At 38.1% G+C, this 17,371-nt stretch overlaps 1 protein-coding gene across 7 annotated transcripts in view; it reads right to left on the reverse strand.

The window, feature by feature from the left end:
• TTBK2 (tau tubulin kinase 2) overlaps positions 1–17,371 on the reverse strand; it is a 176,772-nt gene that overhangs the window by 53,852 nt on the left and 105,549 nt on the right. For all 7 annotated transcript variants that reach the window (XM_077880807.1, XM_077880808.1, XM_077880809.1 and 4 more), the window contains 3 exons: positions 6,154–6,219; positions 2,021–2,113; positions 1,069–1,194 (listed from right to left, as the gene is read on the reverse strand). In XM_077880807.1, the coding sequence (XP_077736933.1) occupies positions 1,069–1,194; positions 2,021–2,113; positions 6,154–6,219 (285 nt within the window). The remainder of the gene's footprint in view (positions 1–1,068; positions 1,195–2,020; positions 2,114–6,153; positions 6,220–17,371) is intronic.

Below are 17,371 nucleotides of genomic sequence, written 5' to 3' on the forward strand. Positions count from 1 at the left end.
TAGAAGCCACTATAGGATTATTAACTGGCCTAATTTCAGGATTGTTGTGTTTCAGGGGAAAGGGAGGTTCAAGGAGAGGGAGGGATGGGGAATGGCTGATCAGTGGAGCAGTCAGAACATGCACAACACTTATGGATTAAGTTTACCATCTTACGTGAGTAGAGTTCATGGCACCTCAAAACAATTGCAATAGTAATACCAAAGATCAGTGATTATAGATCACTATGCATATATAACAATGAAAAAGTTTGAAATATTTCAAAAATTATCAAACTGTGACAGAAACATGAAATAAGTAAAAGGTATTCAAAAAATTATGGGACTCAATGCAGTGTTGCCACAAACCTTCAATTTGTTAAAAAAAAAAAACGCAGTATCTGCAAAGTACAATAAAGCAAATGCAATGAAATGACGTATGCCTATTTTAATCTATGTGTGGCTTCATTTATATGTTCAGTGGTAGGGATTATTTTGCATTAAGCTCTAAGTTCTCCCTGAGAGCAACAGAATCTTCTGAAATATAGTTGGTTGGGGATAAGAGTGCAATTTGTGGTAAACCTAGTCAATCCTTATAAGGCCTTATTAATGGATACCCTAAGGAAATGATTCACTGACCACAGATAAAATGGAGCCAATAATCTTCACTGATTATTGTTCCATAGCACTTTAACATATGATACTACAGCCCTTAGGCCCTCAGCAGATACATTACCTAGCTGGACATTTCCTTCTGGTCAACAAATTAGCTATAGGATTTACATAATTTGAACTATCAGCAGCTCTATATATCAAATGAATCACAGCAGGAACAGGAAAATCTGTTCAATAATAAACCTAAAACTCTAATTAAGTATGTCCATCCAGAAGGGAAGGAAACTTACACACATACACACACACACACACACAGGCCTCATCAGTCAATTTCACTGCAATTTCTCAGGATGTATTACAATAATATCATTCCAGGGGTCTCCCATACTCATATACAATACCCTCAAAGCTGTAACAAGTGAAGACAAAGACTAAATGAGAGAAGAATTAACCCACAAAACCCACAAAGATGATTACCTGGTAGTCTGGTTTTGTAAAATAATCCAAAGAGGAGATGTGATCCAAAAAGATGCTAAATTCTGGAGGAAGATGTTTCAACATAAGCCTGTGGTCATACCTCTCCTTAATAGAGCCTACTTGCTCCTGGGAAGTAAAGAGAACAGGAACCAAAGTCAATTTCTCTTGGCAGCTACACATTAACAGTCTCTCAGTAACAGTCTCAAGGGTAGTAGGGAATGAGATAGTGGGTAATTATGTATCAAGCAAGAACTGAGCTCTTACTAATAGCTTAATGTACACTGCTCTATGGGGGTGGGGTGGGAGGATTGTAATACATAACCAAAAGGGTAACACAGAGTTCTGCATTAGTGAATTGACAGTTTGCCAAAATAAAGAGTTGATCTTAAATCTAGTCTACTTTTTAAAATCAACACATATATTCAGTTTTCAAATTAAACAATGTAATGTAATAATTAAAATTTAAAGCTTATGTGACTTTTAAAAAAGAAAAAGGAGGTCTGGGGGGAAAAAAGGTCTTGAGAGAAAGCCAGAAATCATATCAGAAGTGATGATTTAGGGGATCCCTGGGTGGCGCAGCGGTTTAGCGCCTGCCTTTGGCCCAGGGCACGATCCTGGAGACCCGGAATCGAATCCCACATCAGGCTCCCGGTGCATGGAGCTTGCTTCTCCCTCTGCCTGTGTCTCTGCCTCTCTCTCTCTCTCTCTCTCTGTGTGACTATCATACATACATAAATAAATTAATTAATTAATTAAAAAAAAAGAAGTGATGATTTAATAGATACTTAAATGAGTATTCTCCATGTACACAGAAAAAAATTGTAACATTAATTTGAGCTTGAATTATCAGCTTAATTTTAGTTCTTATATGTGAGTATATTCTTATCTGTTATGTCTACCCAGGAGAAAATTTTATTCCTTCCCTTACCAAAACTGATATTTCCAAAATTACCTTGTCCTTTATTTTTCTCCAAGGCAGCTGACCAACCACAAACTCCACCAACATGTAGAATAAGGACCAAAGGTCATCATGTCTTCCCATTTCCTTCATAAGTAAAACAGAATTCATTCACATTACATTATTATTCCTTCTGTGTATATGAAACTGTCTAAAGCCTAACCATTGTATTTCTTAAAAATTTGAATATATTTCCCCTAAAATCTTCTGGTACATATATCTACATAGCTATGTAACAATCTATATAACAGAATGGATATAATGAAATATTTTTTGCTACAAAAAACACCCAAAACCCCAGAAATACTGGAAATATAATTAACAGCCTGTTAATTCATAAATGAGTTCATTAACAAGGGAAGGTGATTGCCAAGGGCTGAGGGAAAGGGGAAGGGTAACTTAGCATTTAGTGGATATGGAGTTTCAGTGTTGCAAAATGAAAAACTTCTAGAACTTTGTTGCACACTAATGTGAATAAACTTAACACTGCTGAATTGTGCACTTAAAAATGGTTAACATAGGGAACACCTGGGTGGCTCAGCAGTTGAGCATCTGTCTTTGGCTCAGGGCGTGATCCCAGAGTCCTGGGATTGAGTCCCTCATCAGGCTTCCCGCATGGAGCCTGCTTCTCCCTCTGCCTGTATCTCTGCCTCTCTCTCTGTCTTTCATGAATAAATAAAATCTTTAAAAAAACGGTTAACATAGATGGTAGCTACATCCGTGAGCAAGCATAGCATAAGATACAAAGTTGTTGCATCACTGTGTTGTATGCCTTAAACTAATATAACATTGTGTGTCAACTATACTTTTAAAAAAAGTTAACATGGTAAATTTAATGTGATATGTTTTTTATCACAATAAAAAAAAAAGAATTAAAGCAAATCCTAAAAGCCAAAATTAAAAGAAAGCTGGAAACAAGGGAAGCAAGCTGATGCTGAAGCTTTGGTTTTAGATGCATCTGGTACAGGCTGTGTCAACCAAGGTTCTTACAATCAAGAAGGGGATAGGTGTAAAAGTATGAAGTCTACAAAAGACAGGAGTTGTACCTGAAACACTTCCCCTTAGGTCCTTACCAAATAGCTAGGACCCTCAAAGGACTATCTTTAGTGCAATATTGGTGTGTACATTATACTGCAATAATTTTTTTTTCTGTAAAATTTAACCACTATCAAAGGAATAAAGTAAGTAGTTTAAAAAATTGCCCTGAAAATTTGTTACTACAGGCCTGCCCCTCACTCAGATTTGGGGTTTAAATTTATACCACTGGGAAATCAAGTCCAGAAATTGTTTTCTGGGTGATCCTGTCCTGCAGTAATGACAGAAGCAACTGAAAATCCTCAAGATAAAAGCACCCTTAAATCAAGCCTCACAAAAGTCCTATAGATAAAGGCCCACAAAATATAAGCTCATTCAAAAGTATAAAATACATTAGGAAGCAAGCTATCATAAGCTAATGACAAGAGAAATTATACAGCAGAATTAGATATCCAAGAATTTCAGATATGGAATTATACGATAAAGAGCACAAAATAAAAATGTTTAAAATGCTTAACCAAAACATGGACTCAAAATTATGAGAAAGGAACAATATCCTATCTAAAAAAATAAAAGGCCTATTTGATTTCAAAAAGGACCAAAAAGAACATCTAGAAATTAAAAATTCAATGGCTAGGTTAGAAAGCTGATCAAAAACAGCAGAAAAGGGACACCTGGGTGGCTCAGTGGTTGAGTGTCTGCCTTTGGATCAGGTTGTGATCCTGGAGTCCTGGGATGGAATCCCATAATCAGGCTCTTTGCAGGGAGCCTGCTTCTTCCTGTGCCTATGTCTCTGCCTCTCTCTCGGTGTGTCTTGTGAATAAATGAATAAAATCTTTTTAAAAAAAACAGAAAAAAAATTAATGAACTGGAAGATAAATCTGAAGAAAACATCTAGAATGCAACACAGAGACATAAAAGAGTTAGAAAATCTGAGAGTGAACTTAAGAGACATGGAAGACAGAATAAGATCTAACATACCTCAATTTGAGATATGAAAAAAGAGGTATTGAAAGAAGGGGAAAGAGGCAATATTTAAAGAAGAAATGTTTGAGAATCTTCCAGAATGAATGAAAGACATGAATGTTCAGATTTAGGAAGCATAACAAATCCCAAACTGAATAATTATAAAGAAATCCACATCTAGGCATATTCCAACTTATCTGTTGAATAGCAAAGACAAAAGATATCTAAAATAGTCAAAGAAAAAGGACAAAGTAAATACAAAATAACAACTAAATGAACAAAGATCCTCTCAAAAGCAACCACAGAACCAGAAGACAGAATTTCTTCAAATTACTGAAATAAAACATTTATTAACGAAGGACTGAGATGTAGGACAATAATGTATTGAACAGAGTTCAAGTATTTTGAAAAGTCCTCTACTGGTCTGGGAATTATTCATGTTAAGAATTTAAGATTAAGATACAAAAAACAAAAAAAAACAGAAATGGAGGGCATTAAGTTTAGAAATTATCAAATCAGGGTCACAGAATAGGGAAGAAAAAAGTATGCTAGAATTATCTGAGCAGTTTTTAAAAATTAGACAAGTACTTCTGAAAGTTCCACTAGTTGCATTCCTACATTATCACATAAGGTAACAACCACACTGAAGCTGTGTAAAGCATTCTACTCTTCAAGTGTGCTAGAAGCAGAAAAGCATGGTAGAAACTGCTGACAGACATTATCAAATTCCTCTACCAAGATCAGATAAATAGCAAATAATATGAAGGTTAACAGAGTTAATTGCAAGAGCACTCCATGGGCTGGAAAAGCTTTTATAAGAGATCTCTACAGATTAAAAAAAAAAGTAAAAATATATAATCTTTCTACTAAATATTGTGGAAATGCTTAAAAAGCTGTATCATCTCTGGAAATGTTTATGCTTATCTCAGAAAGTGTCCTATCTCAAAGATTCCAATGTTGACCAGATTTTTAAATAGAATTAATTAGAAAGACTGGTAATTCTAAAGGCTTTTAAGAATGTTTCTGGAAAATAAGAGTACTTTTTTTTCAAGACAGAAGAATTGACCAGATGCCATAATTTTTTAAAGTTATTTACTTTTTGGTAATCTCTGCACCCAACATGGGGTTCAAACTCACAACTCCAAGATCAAGCTGCATGTTCTTCTGACTAGGCCAGCCAGACAGGCACCCTGATGCCATAAGTTAATATAACATTGAATCAAACCAAATTAGCTGAAATGCTTGGCAGAGTCCTACATCATACACTGATAAATATACTTTTCCTGTTTTCAATTTATAATCATATTATTAGGAACCAAATTAACTTATATGTTATAGCATAACATACTCTTCCTACTATAGTTAGTTAGCATTAGTCAAATTTTCATTAAGGCAATTTCGGCTTCACAGAACAAAAACAAGGTAACACAAGATCAAGAAAAGACTTCTCTTTATTTTATCAAGGAGTCACATGTTAAATTTCTCAGCTCCAACCAGACAAGTTTAAGAACTGAAAGTTCATAAAATACCCACCTTGCCTACTCATAGTTAAGGTTCAGAGTGAGAAAAAAAAATAGAGAACAAAAGTAGCAAAAAAGAGAGAGACTTTAAAAATTTAACCCAAAACGTATAATTTCCGAAGATGAAAACTTAGAAGTTGTTTGTACTTGAGATCTTCATGAAAAGAAAAGACTGAATGGAGAGGGGTTATCACAAATTAGATGCATACTACAGATAAAATGATGATCCCTATATTTCCTTAGGTATTGATAGTATGATGTTCCCAAATAACTTCTCAAGATTAGAATACAGATGGTTCTATTTCTTCAAAATTCTATTATAAATTTAATACTTTTACCTAATTAAGGATACAAGGTTTCCTACACACACACACACACACACACACACACACACACACAGAGCTATTATCTATTTGGCAAATACAACATTATTTTTATGTGACTTGCACATCTATTATCTACTATATACACTATGGTACATTAGTATTACTAATACCTTACTTTCTGCGCCCAAGCACCTTCAATACTTGTGTACTCTAATGTAAAAAAGTCAATCTGAATCAAGTAATAAGCATATTTAGATACGACTCTACTTCAGATACCTACCCTGTTTCGATGAGCATTGATTGATGCATAACGAACTGTCCCTCGAAAGCCTGCCACAGCTCGAGGCTACAACAAAACCAAGCAAAGAGTAATAAAATAAGCTTCAAATAGCAAAAGACTCAGCACATTTGAGCCCATGAAGTAGATGGGAAAAACATGCATTACTGTCACAATAAAATACTACTTAAATTTCCAATTTTTTATTGTGAAATTACAGAAAATTAGATATCTCTAAATCATGTTTAAAAACTACTAACATTTTAATTATCAGTGAGCCCCATTTTGTTCTACTACATTTTAAAATAAAGTAGCATTTATGACAAATTCTATACATTAGAAAACACTAAATGCTTTCATATATCCAGAATCATGCCAAGCACTGTAGTATATACACTAATATGCAGGCTCTGGTTACATTTAAGTATAATAAGACCATAAGGAATCTCTAAGTAAAGATGCCAGCCTCTTCATGTCCTGGCTATTTCATTCAAACTCAATTTGAAGATGATGGCAATTTATATCCCTCCATATACATATATATGTAGTTCAAATATTCATAAATCAAGTTACTGGTATGGTATGGGGAATAAACCCAAACATGAAGGATACATGATCCCAGCTCTGGAGAGCTCGACTTAGAATAAAGTCCAAACTCTTCTTATTTGGCCTATAAGATTTCCATGATTTGACAATGGCCTCATTCCAATGGATGTACTTACACTTTTTACTACAATCAACTATGTTTCTAGCTTATTCTGCTATTCTCTCCAGCTGGAAAACCACTTCTGTACATACCTCCCATGGCTAGCTCTTCTATCCCACACTTAGCCCTTTGCTCAAATGACCCCTCCTCAGAAGTGCTCCTTAATTATCCTAATCTAAAATACTACCCATCTCCCTTCAATGCCACTCCATTCTTTTTTTACTTTGCTTTATTTTTTTCTCACAATATCTTTAATTGCCTAAAATCAATTTTATTTACATTTCTACTTATTTGTTCACTGCCTATCTTCTTCCATTGAACTATATACTCTGTAATGGCAAGGTCTTGGTCTTGCTCATTTCACAGACCTAGAAACAGGCTCTGACAGTTATCTAAATTTATCTGAAGACACAGAATTAGTAGGTGATAGAACCAAATCAACCAAGGTCTTTTGATTAAAATCATACACTGTTTCTACTCTACTGCTTCACAAGCTTCAAGTCAGTACCCTAAGAACTCACAGATGGCACCACAGCTCAATATGAAAACTTGAAAAACATGAAAATGATCACAGCCAATAATTTCCATTAGCAGACTTTTTCTCCCAGTAACTTCTAATTATCTTCAATTAAGATGTATTACCTTTATAGTCAGAAAAAGACTATAATAAATGTTATTTTAAAAATCCTTAGCTATCAGAATCATTCTTGTCATATGCTATAAGATATATGTATTTTCCTTTGTTTAATCATTTTTGTAATCTACGTGTTATTTGTTCAAGTTAATTTTCTATTTCTTCTTTCATGAAATTCTGTATTCCCTTTCTTAAAATTTTCATTTCATTTCATTTTTAATTAAGTAAGCTCTGCACCCAACATGGGGCTTGAACTCACGACCCCAAGATCAAGAGTTACATGTTCTATTGACTGAGCCAGCCAGTTGCCCTTCTCTTCCCTATTTAATTACTCCTTTTTGTTTTTGTCTTAAGAGTTAACTGTTTAAAAAATATTCTTTGTATTAAATTACAACTCTCAGGAATCAAAAGTTTCTGTGATATATTTAAATCCCTTTTCTTAGCTGCCATTCATTGATAATCATAATCAGTAGACATCAATATTTTCCTAATATAGCACAACTAACAAGAATATCTAATATTCTCAATTCGATGGAACTTTGAGATCACAGATTTCTTTTCTAGACAAAGAATGTATAGGATAGTAGGAAAACCTACTATCAACCCTTTTCACTAACATTTCATTGGTTGTACTTTTATTCATTACCTGACAAGAGCCTTCACTGACAAAAATGTTTTTGTAGTATGTACTTTTGCCTAATTATTTTCATTCAGTAACTGTAAGGATACAAATCTCTAGAGATACTACCACACTCTGCAGCCCAGTCCACAGTTAATCAGACACATAGACATCTCCCTGATAGATTCTAGCCAAGATAAACACAGAGGATTTTTTCCAGTTAAGAGTGCACCTGACTTTGCTACTTCAAGGGAAAGGTTAAGCTAGAGATAAAGAGAGATCAGCTATTTAGAAAGATCTTGATAGGACTCATCAAAGAAATAATGCCAGGTCAAGAAAATTCAACCACCTATTAAGCAGAAAGACAACTCAATCCATCTGGGGAAAACAACCATATATACAACTAATTCTAATTTAAAGCTGATTATAGAGAGAGGAGGGGCAAGATGGCAGAAGAGGAGGGTCCCCAAGTCATCTGTCCCCACGAAATTACCTAGATAACCTTCAAATCATGCTGAAAATCTAGAAATTCGGCCTGAGATTTAAAGAGAGAACAGCTGGAATGCTACAGTAAGAGTTCGCGCTTCTATCAAGGTAGGAAGACTGGGAAAAAGAAATAAAGACACAAAAGGCCTCCAAGGGGGAGGGGCACCGCGAGGAGCCGGGCTGAGGCCGGGGCGAGTGTCCCCAGGACAGGAGAGCCCCGTCCCGGAGAAGCAGGAGCTGCACTGACCTTCCCGGGCCGAAAGGGGCTCGCAGGGAGGTGGAGCAGGACCCAGGAGGGCGGGGATGCCCTCGGGCTCCGGGGGACACTAACAGACACCTGCCCCCGGGAGATGAGCCGAGCTCCCTAAGGGCTGCAGCGCGCACGGCGGGACCCGGAGCAGCTCGGAGGGGCTCGGGCTGCGGCTCCGCGGAGGGGGCTGCGGGGCGGGAGCGCGAATCCAACAGCGCAGGCCCCGGAGCACAGGGCGCTGGGACACACCCAGGATCCGGCCTCCCCCGGGACAGGCAGAGGCCCGGAGGGCCCAGGACAGCAAGGACGCTCCTGCCCTGAGCTGAGCAGATCAGCGGCCCCGCCCCGGAGCCTCCAGGCCCTGCAGACCGAGAGCTCCTAGTTACTGCGGGAGCTGACTCCAGGGCTGCAGAGCTGGCCCCGCCACTGCTGTTGTTCCTCCAGGGGCCTCACGGGGTAAACAACCCCCACTGAGCCCTGCACCAGGCAGGGGCACAGCAGCTCCCCCAAGTGCTAACACCTGAAAATCAGCACAACAGGCCCCTCCCCCAGAAGACCAGCTAGACGGACAAGGTCCAGGGGAAGTCAAGGGACTTAAAGTATACAAAATCAGAAGATACTCCCCCGTGTTTTTCTTTTTCTTTTTTTTTCTTTTTGATTTCTGTTTGCTTCCCCCACACTTTTTTTCCATTCTTTCGTTTTCTTTTTCTTCTCTTTCTTTTGTCCTTTTTTCTTTTTTTCTTTTTCTCTTTTCTTTCCTTCTTTCTCTCCTCTCTTTTTCTCCTTTTCCCAATACAACTTGTTTTTGACCACTCTGCACTGAGCAAAATGACTAGAAGGAAAACCTCACCTCAAAAGAAAGAATCAGAAACAGTCCTCTCTCCCACAGAGTTACAAAATCTGGATTACAATTCAATGTCAGAAAGCCAATTCAGAAGCACTATTATACAGCTACTGGTGGCTCTAGAAAAAAGCATAAAGGACTCAAGAGACTTCATGACTGCAGAATTTAGAGCTAATCAGGCAGAAATTAAAAATCAATTGAATGAGATGCAATCCAAACTAGAAGTCCTAACGACGAGGGTTAACGAGGTGGAAGAACGAGTGAGTGACATAGAAGACAAGTTGATGGCAAAGAGGGAAACTGAGGAAAAAAGAGACAAACAATTAAAAGACCATGAGGATAGATTAAGGGAAATAAACGACAGCCTGAGGAAGAAAAACCTACGTTTCATTGGGGTTCCCGAGGGTGCCGAAAGGGCCAGAGGGCCAGAATATGTATTTGAACAAATCATAGCTGAAAACTTTCCTAATCTGGGAAGGGAAACAGGCATTCAGATGCAGGAGATAGAGAGACACCCCCCCCAAATCAATAAAAACCGTTCAACACCTTGACATTTAATAGTTCAGCTTGCAAATTCCAAAGATAAAGAGAAGATCCTTAAAGCAGCAAGAGACAAGAAATCCCTGACCTTTATGGGGAGGAGTATTAGGGTAACAGCAGACCTCTCTCTGCACAGAGACCTGGCAGGCCAGAAAGGGCTGGCAGGATATATTCAGGGTCCTAAATAAGAAGAACATGCAATCAAAAATATTTTATCCAGCAAGGCTCTCATTCAAAATGGAAGGAGAGATAAAGAGCTTCCAAGACAGGCAGGAACTGAAAGAATATGTGACCTCCAAACAAGCTCTGCAAGAAATTTTAAGGGGGACTCTTAAAATTCCCCTTTAAGAAGAAGTTCAGTGGAACAATCCACAAAAACAAGGACTGAATAGATACCATGATGACACTAAACTCATATCTTTCAATAGTAACTCTGAATGTGAACGGGCTTAATGACCCCATCAAAAGGCGCAGGGCTTCAGACTGGATAAAAAAGCAGGACCCATCTATTTGCTGTCTACAAGAGACTCATTTTAGACAGAAGGACACCTACAGCCTGAAAATAAAAGGTTGGAGAACCATTTACCATTCACATGGTCCTCAAAAGAAAGCAGGGGTAGCCATCCTTATATCAGATAAACTAAAATTTACCCCGAAGACTATAGTGAGAGATGAAAAGGGACACTATCTCATACTTAAAGGATCTATCCAACAAGAAGACTTAACAATCCTCAATATATATGCCCCGAATGTGGGAGCTCCCAAATATATAAATCAATTAATAACCAAAGTGAAGAAGTACTTAGATAATAATACACTTATACTTGGTGACTTCAATCTAGCTCTTTCTATACTAGATAGGTCTTCTAAGCACAACATCTCCAAAGAAACGAGAGCTTTAAATGATACACTGGACCAGATGGTTTTCACAGATATTGACAGAACTTTACATCCAAACGCAACTGAATACACATTCTTCTCAAGTGCACATGGAACTTTCTCCAGAACAGACCACATACTGGGTCACAAATCGGGTCTGAACTGATACCAAAAGACTGGGATCGTCCCCTGCATATTCTCAGACCATAATGCCTTGAAATGAGAACTAAATCACAACAAGAAGTTTGGAAGGACCTCAAACACGTGGAGGTTAAGGACCATCCTGTTAAAAGATGAAAGGGTCAACCAGGAAATTAAGGAAGAATTAAAAAGATTCATGGAAACTAATGAGAATGAAGATACAACCATTCAAAATCTTGGGGATGCAGCAAAAGCAGTCCTAAGGGGGAAATACATCGCAATACAAGCATCCATTCAAAAACTGGAAAGAACTCAAATACAAAAGCTAACCTTACACATAAAGGAGCTAGAGAAAAAACAGCAAATAGATCCTACACCCAGCAGAAGAAGAGAGTTAATAAAGATTCGAGCAGAACTCAACAAAATCGAGACCAGAAGGACTGTGGAACAGATCAACAGAACCAGGAGTTGGTTCTTTGAAAGAATTAATAAGATAGATAAACCATTAGCCAGCCTTATTAAAAAGAAGAGAGAGAAGACTCAAATTAATAAAATCATGAATGAGAAAGGAGAGATCACTACCAACACCAAGGAAATACAAACGATTTTAAAAACATATTATGAACAGCTATACGCCAATAAATTAGGCAATCTAGAAGAAATGGACGCATTCCTGCAAAGCCACAAACTACCAAAACTGGAACAGGAAGAAAGAGAAAACCTGAAGAGGCCAATAACCAGGGAGGAAATTGAAGCAGTCATCAAAAACCTCCCAAGACACAAAGTCCAGGGCCAGATGGCTTCCCAAGGGAATTCTATCAAACGTTGAAAGAAGAAACCATACCTATTCTACTAAGGCTGTTTGGAACGATAGAAAGAGATGGAGTACTTCCAAACTCGTTCTATGAGGCCAGCATCACCTTAATTCCAAAACCAGACAAAGACCCCACCAAAAAGGAGAATTACAGACCAATATCCCTGATAAACATGGATGCAAAAATTCTCAACAAGATACTAGCCAATAGGATCCAACAGTACATTAAGAAAATTATTCACCATGACCAAGTAGGATTTATCCCTGGGACACAAAGCTGATTCAACACCCGTAAAACAATCAATGTGATTCGTCATATCAGCAAGACAAAAACCAAGAACCATATGATCCTCTCATTAGATGCAGAGAAAGCATTTGACAAAATACAGCATCCATTCCTGATCAAAACTCTTCAGAGTGTAGGGATAGAGGGAACATTCCTCAACATCTTAAAAGCCATCTACGAAAAGCCCACAGCAAATATCATTCTCAATGGGGAAGCACTGGGAGCCTTTCCCCTAAGATCAGGAACAAGACAGGGATGTCCACTCTCACCACTGCTATTAAACACAGTACTGGAAGTCCGAGCCTCAGCAATCAGGGAACAAAAAGAAATCAAAGGCATTCAAATTGGCAAAGAAGAAGTCAAACTCTCCCTCTTCACCGATGACATGATACTCTACATAGAAAACCCAAAAGACTCCACCCCAAGATTGCCAGAACTCATACAGCAATTTGGTAGCGTGGCAGGATACAAAATCAATGCCCAGAAATCAGTGGCATTTCTATACACTAACAATGAGACTGAAGAAAGAGAAATTAAGAGTCAATCCCATTTACAATTGCACCCAAAAGCATAAGATACCTAGGAATAAACCTAACCAAAGAGGTAAAGGTCTATACCCTAAAAACTATAGAACACTTCTGAAAGAAATTGAGGAAGACACAAAGAGACGGAAAAATATTCCATGCTCATGGATTGGCAGAATTAATAGTGTGAAAATGTCAATGTTACCCAGGGCAATTTACACTTTTAATGCAATCCCTATCAAAATACCATGGACTTTCTTCAGAGAGTTAGAACAAATTATTTTAAGATTTGTGTGGAATCAGAAAAGACCCTGAATAGCCAGGGGAATTTTAAAAAAGAAAACCATATCTGGGGGCATCACAATGCCAGATTTCAGGTTGTACTACAAAGCTGTGGTCATCAAGACAGTGTGGTACTGGCACAAAAACACAGACACATAGATCAATGGAACAGAAGAGAGAACCCATAAGTGGACCCTGAACTTTGTGGTCAACTAATATTTGATAAAGGAGGAAAGACTATCCATCGGAAGAAAGTCTCTTCAATAAATGGTGCTGGGAAAATTGGACATCCACATCCAGAAGAATGAAACTAGAGCACTCTCTTTCATCATACACAAAGATAAACTCAAAATGGATGAAAGATCTAAATGTCAGACAAGATTCCATCAAAATCCTAGAGGAGAACACAGGCAACACCCTTTTTGAATTCGGCCACAGTAACTTCTTGCAAGATACATCCAGGAAGGCAAAAGAAACAAAAGTAAAAATGAACTGTTGGGACTTCATCAAGATAAGAAGCTTTTGCACAGCAAAGGATACAGTCAACAAAACTAAAAGACAACCTACAGAATGGGAGAAGGTATTTGCAAATGACATATCAGATAAAGGGCTAGTTTCCAAGATCTATAAAGAACTTATTAAACTCAACACCAAAGAAACAAACAATCCAATCATGAAATGGGCAAAAGACATGAAGAAAAATCTCACAGAGGAAGACATAGACATGGCCAACATGCACATGAGAAAATGCTCTGCATCACTTGCCATCAGGGAAATACAAATCAGAACCACAATGAGATACCACCTCACACCAGTGAGAATGGGGAAAATTAACAAGGCAGGAAACCACAAATGTTGGAGAGAATGTGGAGAAAAGGGAACCCTCTTACACTGTTGGTGGGAATGTGAACTGGTGCAGCCACTCTGGACAACTGTGTGGAGGTTCCTCAAAGAGTTAAAAATAGACCTGCCCTACGACCCAGCAATTGCACTGTTGGGGATTTACCCCAAAGATTCAGCAGCAATGAAATGCTGGGACACCTGCACCCCGATGTTTCTAGCAGCAATGTCCACAATAGCCAAACTGTGGAAGGAGCCTCGGTGTCCATCAAAAGATGAATGGATAAAGAAGATATGGTTTATGTATACAATAAATATTCCTCAGCCATTAGAAACGACAAATACCCACCATTTGCTTCAACGTGGATGGAACTGGAGGGTATTATGCTGAGTGAAGTAAGTCAGTCTGAGAAGGACAAACAGTGTATGTTCTCATTCATTTGGGGAATATAAATAATAGTGAAAGGGAATATAAGGGAAGGGAGAAGAAATGTGTGGGAAATATCAGAAAGGGAGACAGAACATAAAGACTCCTAACTCTGGGAAACGAAGTAGGGGTGGTGGAAGGGGAGGAGGGTGCAGGGTGGGGGTGAATGGGTGACGGGCACTGAGGGGGGCACTTGACGGGATGAGCACTGGGTGTTATTCTGTATGTTGGTAATTTGAACACCAATAAAAAATAAATGTATTATTTAAAAAAAGCTGATTATAATGAATATCATTAGCAAAGTACAATGACCTATGAAAGTCTAGGAGTGGTAACAATTAGTTCCACTTGGTGAGAGGGAAGAAGGAAAAGTCTGATGAAAAAGAAAAAAAAAGAATAAGGCAACATTTAATGAGGCCTTAAAATAGGTGATCTCTTTACCACACAGGAAAAGTTCTCAGTTTTTCCCCATTGAGGTCTGTGGGTCTTTCATACACGGCCTTTATGATGTTGAGATATGTTCTATCTATACATACTCTATTGAGGGTTTTTAAATCAAGAATGGATGCTATATATTGTCAAATGCTTTTTCTGCATTTATTGAGATGATATAGTTCTAATCCTTTCTATCGTTATTTTTAAAGATTGTATTTATTTACTTATTTGAGAGTGACAAGCATGAGCAGGGGTAGGGGCATAGGGAAAGGTGACAACCAGACTCCCCACTGAGTGTGGTGCACAATGTGGGGCTAGATACCCAGACCCTGAGATCATGACCTGAGCTGAAATCAAGAGCCAGACGCTTAACCCACTGGACACTCAGGTGCCCCCTTATTCTTTCTATTATTAATGTGGTGTATCACACTGATTAGCAAATACTGAACCACCCTTATAGACCAGGAATAAATCCCACTTGGAGGTTCCTCAAAAAGTTAAAAAGAGAACTATCCTATGATCCAGCAATTGCCCTACTAGGTATTTACCCAAAGGATACAAAACTACAGGTTTAAAGGGGTATACGCACCTGGATATTTATAGCAGCATTATCAACAATAGCCAAACTATGGAAAAAGCTCAAATGTCCATTCACTTATGAATGGATAAAGAAGATGTGGTAAATACATAACACAGTGGGAACATTACTTAGTTATTAAAAAGAATGAAATCCTACCATTCACAACAACATAGATGGAGCCATAGTGTATTATGCTAAGTGACATAAGCCAGAGAAAGACAAATACCATATGATTTCACTCATATGTGGCAAAACAGATCAACATATGGGATGGGGAAAAAAGAAAGAGAGGGAAACAAACCATAAGAGACTTTTTAAAAAAGATTATATTTAGGAGAACCCAGTTGGCTCAGTGGTTGAGCATTTGCCTTTGGCTCAGGTTGCGATCCTGGGGCCTGCTTCTCCCTCTGCCTATGTCTCTGCCTCTGCCTCTCTCTGTGTCTCTCATGAACAAATTTTAAAAATCTTAAAATATATATATTTATTTAGAGGCACCGAGGTGGCTCAGTTAGTTAAGCAGCTGCCTTTGGTTCAGGTCATGATCCCAGTATTCTGGGATCAAGCCCCACATTGGGCTCTCTGCTCAGCAGGGAGCCTGCTTCTCCCTCTCCCTCTGCCTGCTGCTCCCTCTGCTTGTGCTCTGTCAATGAATAAAATATTTTTAAAAAGATTATTTGAGAGAGACAAAGTATACAAGTGGAGGAAGGGGGAGACGAAGAGGCAGAAAATCTCAAGCAGACTCCATGACGAGTATGGAACCAGATGTGGAGCTTGATCCCATGAACCCAAGACCATGACCTGAGCCAAAATCAAGAGTCAGACCCTCAATCAACTGAGCTACTCAGGCACCCCAACCATAAGAGACTTAAAAAAAAAAAAAAAAAAGATTTTATTTATTCATGAAAGACACAGAGAGAGAGAGGCAGAGACATAGGAAGAGGGAGAAGCAGGATCCCAGTGGGGAGCCAAATGCAGGACTCACTCCTGGGACCCTGGGATCACGACCTGAGCCAAAGGCAGATGCTCAACCACTGAGCTACCCAGGCGTCCCGCCATAAGAGACTTTTAACAATACAGAACAAACTGAGGGTTGATGGAAGGTGGTGGGTAGGTGGTGGGCTACACTGGTGATAGGTATTAAGGAGGGCACTCATGATGAGCACTGAGTGTTGTATGTAAGTGATGAACCACTGAATTCTACCCTGAAGCCAGTATTGCATTGTATGTTGACTAACTAGAATTTAAATAAAAATTTTAAAAGAAAAAAAATAGGTTATCTCTTAAAACCTCCTTAATTGATGGCAATTTGGCACTATCAAAATTACAAATGCACATATTCTCTTTGACAAAGCCATTTTACTTGCAGAAATTTATCTTACAGATATACTTGCATATGTGTAAAAATAATGAATGTGACATTCACTCACTACATAGATGTCTGTGATAGCAAAAGACTGAAAGTAACCCATATGTTCATAAATAGAGGACTGATTAAATAAATTATAGTAAATCCTTATAATGAAAAACACTTTACAGCTGAAAAAGGAATGAAGAAGCTCTATATCCTGACATGGAAAGATCTCCTAGATACACACTTTCAGAAAAAAAGACAAGCACAGAATGTATATCATGCTACCTTTTGAATCAGAAAGGGAAAAATGAGACTATCCATTCATGTGTATCATATATATGCAAAAAGAAATTCTGGAAGAATACATTAAAAATTTTTAACAATATAGCTACCTAAAGGTTGGAGGAAGGCATAAGAGCAGTATAGAAAATGAGTGGATGTGCTCGCTTCGGCAGCACATATACTAAAATTGGAAGAAAATGAGTGGATGTGGGATAGCAAGGGTGAAATAGAGATTTGTTTCACTGCTTATCTTTTAATTTTTTTCAAGTCAGGTTTATTAAGTAAAATTCATACTTTAGGT

The sequence above is a fragment of the Canis aureus genome, chromosome 32 (genome assembly GCF_053574225.1).
Source record: "Canis aureus isolate CA01 chromosome 32, VMU_Caureus_v.1.0, whole genome shotgun sequence".
Taxonomy (NCBI): Eukaryota; Metazoa; Chordata; class Mammalia; order Carnivora; family Canidae; genus Canis; species Canis aureus.